Source organism: Panulirus ornatus, chromosome 20 (genome assembly GCF_036320965.1).
Source record: "Panulirus ornatus isolate Po-2019 chromosome 20, ASM3632096v1, whole genome shotgun sequence".
In the NCBI taxonomy this organism is placed as follows: domain Eukaryota; kingdom Metazoa; phylum Arthropoda; class Malacostraca; order Decapoda; family Palinuridae; genus Panulirus; species Panulirus ornatus.
The window spans coordinates 72602491-72611969 of record NC_092243.1 but is presented as its reverse complement, the minus strand read 5'-3'; the positions used below and the strand labels follow the sequence as shown (position 1 = coordinate 72611969).

Genomic DNA, 9479 nt, shown 5'->3' with positions numbered 1-9479 from the left:
GAGTCACTGGGTAGAGTATACTGAGGTGGAGAGTCACTGGGTACAGTATACTGAGGTGGAGAGTCACTGGGTACAGTATACTGAGGTGGAGAGTCACTGGGTACAGTATACTGAGGTGGAGAGTCACTGGGTAGAGTATACTGAGGTGGAGAGTCACTGGGTAGAGTATACTGAGGTGGAGAGTCACTGGGTACAGTATACTGAGGTGGAGAGTCACTGGGTACAGTATACTGAGGTGGAGAGTCACTGGGTAGAGTATACTGAGGTGGAGAGTCACTGGGTAGAGTATACTGAGGTGGAGAGTCACTGGGTAGAGTATACTGAGGTGGAGAGTCACTGGGTACAGTATACTGAGGTGGAGAGTCACTGGGTACAGTATACTGAGGTGGAGAGTCACTGGGTAGAGTATACTGAGGTGGAGAGTCACTGGGTAGAGTATACTGAGGTGGAGAGTCACTGGGTAGAGTATACTGAGGTGGAGAGTCACTGGGTACAGTATACTGAGGTGGAGAGTCACTGGGTACAGTATACTGAGGTGGGGAGTCACTGGGTAGAGTATACTGAGGTGGAGAGTCACTGGGTAGAGTATACTGAGGTGGGGAGTCACTGGGTAGAGTATACTGAGGTGGAGAGTCACTGGGTAGAGTATACTGAGGTGGAGAGTCACTGGGTACAGTATACTGAAGTTGAGAGTCACTGGGTACAGTATACTGAGGTGGAGAGTCACTGGGTAGAGTATACTGAGGTGGAGAGTTAGTGAGTAGAAGATAACTGTTTTGTTTTACTCAGTATAGCGGGAGAGTTCTCTGTGTTCTAACCTCAGTATACTTGTCTCTTTGTTCTGACCTCAGTATAGTTGGCTCTTTGTTCTGACCTCCTCAGTATACTTGGCTCTGTGTCCTGGCCTCTTCAGTATACTTGGCTATGTGTCCTGGCCTCTTCAGTATACTTGGTTCTGTGTTCTGGCCACCTCAGCATACTTGACTCTGTGTCCTGGCCTCTTCAGTATACTTGGTTCTGTGTTCTGGCCACCTCAGCATACTTGGCTCTTTGTTCTGACCTCTTCAGTATACTTGGTTCTGTGTTCTGGCCACCTCAGCATACTTGGCTCTTTGTTCTGACCTCTTCAGTATACTTGGTTCTGTGTTCTGGCCATCTCAGTATACTTGGCTCTTTGTTCTGACCTCTTCAATATACTTGGTTCTGTGTTCTGGCCACCTCAGCATACTTGACTCTGTGTCCTGGCCTCTTCAGTATACTTGGTTCTGTGTTCTGGCCACCTCAGCATACTTGGCTCTTTGTTCTGACCTCTTCAGTATACTTGGTTCTGTGTTCTGGCCATCTCAGTATACTTGGCTCTTTGTTCTGACCTCTTCAGTATACTTGGTTCTGTGTTCTGGCCACCTCAGCATACTTGACTCTGTGTCCTGGCCTCTTCAGTATACTTGGTTCTGTGTTCTGGCCACCTCAGCATACTTGACTCTGTGTCCTGGCCTCTTCAGTATACTTGGTTCTGTGTTCTGGCCACCTCAGCATACTTGACTCTGTGTCCTGGCCTCTTCAGTATACTTGGTTCTGTGTTCTGGCCACCTCAGCATACTTGACTCTGTGTCCTGGCCTCTTCAGTATACTTGGTTCTGTGTTCTGGCCACCTCAGCATACTTGGCTCTTTGTTCTGACCTCTTCAGTATACTTGGTTCTGTGTTCTGGCCATCTCAGTATACTTGGCTCTTTGTTCTGACCTCTTCAGTATACTTGGTTCTGTGTTCTGGCCACCTCAGCATACTTGGCTCTTTGTTCTGACCTCTTCAGTATAGTTGGTTCTGTGTTCTGGCCATCTCAGTATACTTGGCCTCCTGAACACAGCTGGCTCATGGCAGGAGGAGGGAAGAGGGAGGAGTGTACAGTCAGTATACTCGCCTCCTCAGTATACCTCGACAGTATAGCGCTTTAAAAACACAGCAAAGATGCACTGATACACTGAGTCTAATCTGGCAGTATATATAAGTGTAGAAAATGAACCTTTCACAAATACAACTCACCACTCGGGTCCCAGCTCAAGGTAAACACAAAGAAGATAAAAATGATATGTAAATGGCAATAGAAAACGGGAGAGAAAGGCGAATTAAACATTAAAAAAAGATAAAAGAAAAAAAATAATGTAAATTCGCTAAATACAACGAAAGAATAAATAATACGTATAAGATTATACCAATAATCAGAGTTAACGCGTACTGATCAACACTTTTCTTTTTTTTAATACCGTATTTTAAATGCCTCTGCACTTGTTTTTTAAATGCCTCTGTACTTGTTCCATTTCTAAATGCCTCTGCAAGTGTTCCAATTATAAATGCCTCCGTAATTGACATTTCAAATGCCTCTGAACTTGTTCTATCTTTAAATGCCTCTGTACTTGTTCTATTTTTAAATGCCTCTGTACTTGTTCTATTCTAAATGCCTCTTTACTTGTTCCATTTTAAATGCCTCTGCACTTGTTCCATTTTAAATGTCTCTGCACTTGTCCCATTTTAAATGGCTCTGTACTTGTTCCATTTTTAAATGCCTCTGTACTTGTTCCATTTTTAAATGCCTCTGCACTTGTTCCATTTTTAAATGCCTCTGTACTTATGCCATCTTTAAATGCCTCTTTACTTGTTCCATTTTAAATGCCTCTGCACTTGCTCCATTTTAAATGCCTCTGCACTTGTTCCATTTTTCAATGCCTCTGTACTTATTCCATCTTTAAATGCCTCTTTACTTGTTCCATTTTTAAATGCCTCTGCACTTGTTCCATTTTAAATGCCTCTGCACTTGTTCCATTTTTCAATGCCTCTGTACTTGTCCCCATGTATGTTTCTTATGGCAGAACCATGAATAATAATCCACTACCTTTTTCTTTTTCTTCGGTTCTCGAATTAGTTTGATCATTTTTTTTGGAATAATCTCATACATCATTACGGTTCTCATAATTCCGTTCCTTCGTTAATCAAAACCTATAAGTGGGGCCTGAGAGATTATCTACGCATAAACGTAGATTATCATATAACTTTCTACTCCTACTTTTTTTAAACGCCGAATGATTTTAAATGCCCAATACTTTTTCACTAGGCTAGAGGAGGTGGATCTGAATCACACGTTGAACACACTTTTCATCGTTTTCTATATTCCTCGTTGTGAGCGTTATTCTTCATCGTTTTCTATGCTCCTCGTTGTCAGCGTTATTCTTCATCGTTTTCTATGCCTCGTTGTCAGCGTTATTCTTCATCGTTTTCTATATGCTTCGTTGTCAGCATTATTCTTCATCGTTTTCTATGCCTCGTTGTGAGCGTTATTCTTCATCGTTTTCTATATTCCTCGTTGAGCGTTATTCTTCATCGTTTTCTATGCTCCTCGTTGTCAGCGTTATTCTTCATCGTTTTCTATGCCTCGTTGTCAGCGTTATTCTTCATCGTTTTCTATATGCTTCGTTGTCAGCATTATTCTTCATCGTTTTCTATGCCTCGTTGTGAGCGTTATTCTTCATCGTTTTCTATATTCCTCGTTGAGCGTTATTCTTCATCGTTTTCTATATTCCTCGTTGAGCGTTATTCTTCATCGTTTTCTATATTCCTCGTTGTGAGCGTTATTCTTCGTTTTCTATGCCTCGTTGTGAGCGTTATTCTTCATCGTTTTCTATGCCTCGTTGTGAGCGTTATTCTTCATAGTTTTCTATATTCCTCGTTGTCAGCGTTATTCTTCATCGTTTTCTATATTCCTCGTTGAGCGTTATTCTTCATCGTTTTCTATATTCCTCGTTGTGAGCGTTATTCTGCATCGTTTTCTATGCCTCGTTGTGAGCGATATTCTTCATCGTTTTCTATGCCCCGTTGTCAGCGTTATTCTTCATCGTTTTCTATATTCCTCGTTGTGAGCGTTATTCTTCATCGTTTTCTATATTCCTCGTTGTGAGCGTTATTCTTCATCGTTTTCTATATTCCCCGTTGTCAGCGTTATTCTTCATCGTTTTCTATTCCTCGTTGTCAGTGTTATTCTTCATCGTTTTCTATATTCCTCGTTGTCAGTGTTATTCTTCATCGTTTTCTATATGCCTCGTTGTCAGCGTTATCCTTATCATACTCCTCACAACCTGACGCGTTGATAACGATTATCACCTTATCAACGCGTCTGGCGGAGAGGTCCCCCCCCCCCCACTCTGTGTCTCGAGCTGTGAGGAGGCACAGAGAGGTGTCGTTGAACAGGATCTCTGGTGGCGTCTCACATCGTTGAACAGGATCTCTGGTGGCGTCTCACGTCGTTGAACAGGATCTCTGGTGGCGTCTCACATCGTTGAACAGGATCTCTGGTGGCGTCTCACGTCGTTGAACAGGATCTCTGGTGGCGTCTCACATCGTTGAACAGGATCTCTGGTGGCGTCTCACGTCGTTGAACAGGATCTCTGGTGGCGTCTCACATCGTTGAACAGGATCTCTGGTGGCGTCTCACGTCGTTGAACAGGATCTCTGGTGGCGTCTCACATCGTTGAACAGGATCTCTGGTGGCGTCTCACGTCGTTGAACAGGATCTCTGGTGGCGTCTCACGTCGTTGAACAGGATCTCTGGTGGCGTCTCACGTCGTTGAACAGGATCTCTGGTGGCGTCTCACATCGTTGAACAGGATCTCTGGTGGCGTCTCACATCGTTAAATTTCAGCAGGTTCTTCCCTGACCATTTGTGGTGTCTGTTCGTTTTGCAGGTGGAGGGAGGGAGGGAGGGAGGGAGGGAGGGAGGGATGACTGAAGATGGGTGGGATGAGTGACGACTGCAGCAAAGTGGGAGGGAGAACAACAGAAGGGAGGGAGGGAGAGGGTTAATAACAGAAGGGAGGGGAGGAAGGGAGAGGGATAAGAACAGAAGGGAGGAAGGGATAGGGATAACAACAGAAGGGAGGAAGGGAGAGGGACAACAACAGAAGGGAGGAAGGGAGAAGGACAACAACAGAAGAGAGAGAAAGAGGGAGAGGGATAACAACAGAAGGGAGGGAGAGGGATAACAAGAGAGAAGAGGGAGAAAAAGGGATAACAACAGAAGGGAGGGAGAGGGATAACAAGAGAGAAGAGGGAGAAAAAGGGATAACAACAGAAGGGAGGGAGGGATAAGGATAACAACAGAAGGGAGGGAGGGATAAGGATAACAACAGAAGGGAGGGAGGGAGAGGGATAACAAGAGAGAAGAGGGAGAGAAAGGGATAACAACAGAAGGGAGGGAGGGATAACATGAGAGAAGAGGGAGAAAAAGGGATAACAACAGAAGGGAGGGAGGGATAAGGATAACAACAGAAGGGAGGGAGGGATAAGGATAACAACAGAAGGGAGGGAGGGAGAGGGATAACAAGAGAGAAGAGGGAGAAAAAGGGATAACAACAGAAGGGAGGGAGGGATAAGGATAACAACAGAAGGGAGGGAGGGATAAGGATAACAACATAAGGGAGGGAGAGGGATAACAGAAGGGAGAAAAGTAGAGAAATAACTAAAAAAAAAAATGACATCACGAGTTCAGGTGCCAAGACCAACAACAAGACTTGTGGGTTATATGATGACAACACAACCCCTCACAACACAACCCCTCACAACACAACCCCCTCACAACACAACCCCCTCACAACACAACCCCCTCACAACACAACCCCTCACAACACAACCCCCTCACAACACAACCCCTCACAACACAACCCCTCACAACACAACCCCCTCACAACACAACCCCTCACAACACAACCCCTCACAACACAACCCCCTCACAACACAACCCCTCACAACACAACCCCTCACAACACAACCCCTCACAACACAACCCCCTCACAACACAACCCCTCACAACACAACCCCTCACAACACAACCCCTCACAACACAACCCCTCACAACACAACCCCCTCACAACACAACCCCCTCACAACACAACCCCTCACAACACAACCCCTCACAACACAACCCCCTCACAACACAACCCCTCACAACACAACCCCTCACAACACAACCCCCTCACAACACAACCCCTCACAACACAACCCCTCACAACACAACCCCCTCACAACACAACCCCTCACAACACAACCCCTCACAACACAACCCCCTCACAACACAACCCAACGTGTCAATGTTCCTGTTAACGGAAGGGGGAGGGAGGGAGGGATGGGTGGAGGGTAACGGGTGCCCCAGCTTGCCCCATCACCACCCACACATACCCCAAAACAGCGCAGTGCCCACAGTCACATTCACCAACATATCCCCAATACACGAACACTTCATTTATTCAAATAAAATTCAAATAAATGAATTATCCATTAAAAACACTTAATAAATAAAAAACTGCCACATCAAATCCCATTTGTTTATAAATACAATACACATCAGTAAAGTCAAAATCTTTTTCGTAAATCATTTTCTATCACCACACGCGTGTAATTTACAGAAAGCTAAGAACCCGTGTTCCCATTTTCTACACTAATTACCACAGACCAATATGAACTTAGGCGGATCTTAATTCAGTTTCCCTTCAACCACGGAGCCCCTGGGTTACTCACCTGTCCTCCATGACGGCAGCGTTGGTAATGCCCGAGCCACGCTGCCGGGGAGCTACCCTCGCCTGACGCAGTGATCGTACAGCGCGGGGCCGAAAAGTCGAAAGCTCACGCCTGGCAGTCACGCACGTTGTTTACGTACAAGGTCTAGAGAAAATTGATGTTCCAAGATTATAATGCAATAGCCAGAGTCTCCCTCATCTGTTCATGTTTTCCTTGTGTTTCCGGTGGGTGTTCCATGGTGGTTGAGGCTTCGCACAAACACAAACAGTTCCAAAGATCACAGAACACTAGATATTATACCTTCGATAATATAAGTCAAAGTGAGATAAATGTGTCTTCTCTTAAAGTGAAAATAATATATTTTTGAATCATACGGACATGGAAATACGCGACTCACGTATATGGTCGCCGAAATGAGTTGCTAGAGAAAGTCCAGAGGAGAGCAACAAAGACAGTGGCAGAATTAAGAAAGCAGAGTTACAGTGACGGGTTCGAGGCCTATTAAAAAAGAAAGAAAGATAATTTTCCCCAATGGAAGAGAGACGAGTAAGGGGTGATGACTCCATCACACCATTCAAGTTTCTAAACCAGTCTCATGACGTCAACAGGTGAATATGTATTTTCCTCCAAAGATGCTAAGTTACACCAACATAAAGTTAGGCAAGAAACTTGATGTATGTGTATGTATATGTGGGAGGGTTGGGCCATTCTTTCGTCAGTCTCCTTGCGCTACCTCCCTAACGCGGGAGACAGCGACTAAGTATTATAAATAAATAAAAGAATAGACAAATAATTAAATGAATATATATACATATATATATATATATATATATATATATATATATATATATATATATATATATTTCTTTTTTGCTTTGTCGCTGTCTCCCGCGTTTGCGAGGTAGCGCAAGGAAACAGACGAAAGAAATGGCCCAACCCACCCCCATACACATGTATATACATACGTCCACACACGCAAATATACATACCTACACAGCTTTCCATGGTTTACCCCAGACGCTACACATGCCTTGATTCAATCCACTGACAGCACGTCAACCCCGGTATACCACATCGCTCCAATTCACTCTATTCCTTGCCCTCCTTTCACCCTCCTGCATGTTCAGGCCCCGATCACACAAGATCTTTTTCACTCCATCTTTCCACCTCCAATTTGGTCTCCCTCTTCTCCTCGTTCCCTCCACCTCCGACACATATATTCTCTTGGTCAATCTTTCCTCACTCATTCTCTCCATGTGCCCGAACCATTTCAAAACACCCTCTTCTGCTCTCTCAACCACGCTCTTTTTATTTCCACACATCTCTCTTACCCTTACGTTACTTACTCGATCAAACCACCTCACAACACACATTGTCCTCAAACATCTCATTTCCAGCACATCCATCCTCCTGCGCACAGCTCTATCCATAGTCCACGCCTCGCAACCATACAACATTGTTGGAACTACTATTCCTTCAAACATACCCATTTTTGCTTTCCGAGATAATGTTCTCGACTTCCACACATTCTTCAAGGCTCCCAGAATTTTCGCCCCCTCCCCCACCCTATGATCCACTTCCGCTTCCATGGTTCCATCCGCTGCCAGATCCACTCCCAGATATCTAAAACACTTCACTTCCTCCAGTTTTTCTCCATATATATATATATATATATATATATATATATATATATATATATATATATATATATATATATATATATATATATATACTGAGTCATGAAACTGTGAATGTGGACAACCCACAACAGTTGATGAAAAGGTGTTTCATGTTTGTGATTGTTCAATAGATGGCGCCATCTCACCCCCGCCAGAGTGTGAAACTCCCTTCCTCAATAAAGCAAATATGTAATTACTCAATCAGCTTCCGCGCAGCAGTGGTCAGCGTGGCGACCTATCATTCTCAAGGGCAACAAAGGACAGCACTGCCAGCTCAGCCAACCTACCTGTTCAACACACACTTTTGCATTCGGTCGAGAAATGGATGCTTGGTGTAGTGTATGTGTGTGTGTGTAGTGTGTGTGTGTGTGTGTGTGTGTGTGTGTGTGTGTGTGTGTAGTGTGTGTGTGTGTGTGTGTGTGTGTGTGTGTGTGTAGTGTGTGTGTGTGTGTGTGTGTGTGTGTGTGTGTGTGTGTAGTGTGTGTGTGTGTGTGTGTGTGTGTGTGTGTGTGTAGTGTGTGTGTGTGTGTGTGTAGTGTGTGTGTGTGTGTGTGTAGTGTGTGTGTGTGTGTGTGTAGTATGTGTGTGTGTGTGTGTGTGTGTGTGTGGGTAAGCACAGGTCAAATGAGGAGTGAGTTCTCATTGTCTTCCGTACAAGTCATAAAAGACTTTTGCGATACGTTGAATCACTATTTGTGATGATGCTGTCCAGATGAACGGTGTCGAGAATGAAGACGAGAAAGTGTGACACATGTATGTCTGGGGACTGCAGTTTCCCATGGGTGTGTATATATGTCTGGTGGTGTGGAAGAGGGGGTCTCCCTGGATGTTGGGGGCTTCTCGGGTCATTATGGTATGTGTGTGTGTGTGTGTTTGTTTCGTTTGTGTCGTGTTTGTTTGTGGCAGGGGTAAAGAAATTGGTTACTGGGGGTGTGAAGCACAAGGAGCCATTTCTTTCCATTTCTATTTGGAGTTGGTGGTTGGCCACAGAGCGATCCGGGTGGACACGGTCGAGTGTTCTTTCCAAAAGAACAAAAGTTCTTAGCCTCTTCATATTCAGGTAAGACTGAATGGGAAGTATTCTCGCTTCAGTGTGAAAGTGTCGAATGTTTGTGATCACTATTAGCAAGTGACTGTTTTTGTGTCATTTGTAGCTTTGGTATATTTGTTATGACGAGGTAAGCGACCATGGAGCAGGTGAGGCGTGGTTTAGGGTGGAGTGGATGACTTCTATGTTCGG

General features: G+C 44.6%; 1 protein-coding gene across 1 annotated transcript in view; it reads right to left on the bottom strand.

Moving 5' to 3' along the window:
- LOC139756133 (uncharacterized) overlaps window positions 1–6590 on the bottom strand; it is a 53524-nt gene extending 46934 nt beyond the window's left edge. Inside the window, exon 1 of the mRNA XM_071675237.1 lies at window positions 6561–6590. Within this exon, the coding sequence (XP_071531338.1) occupies window positions 6561–6571 (11 nt within the window). The 5' untranslated portion in view covers window positions 6572–6590. The remainder of the gene's footprint in view (window positions 1–6560) is intronic.
- Between the last annotated feature and the right edge of the window lie 2889 nt (window positions 6591–9479).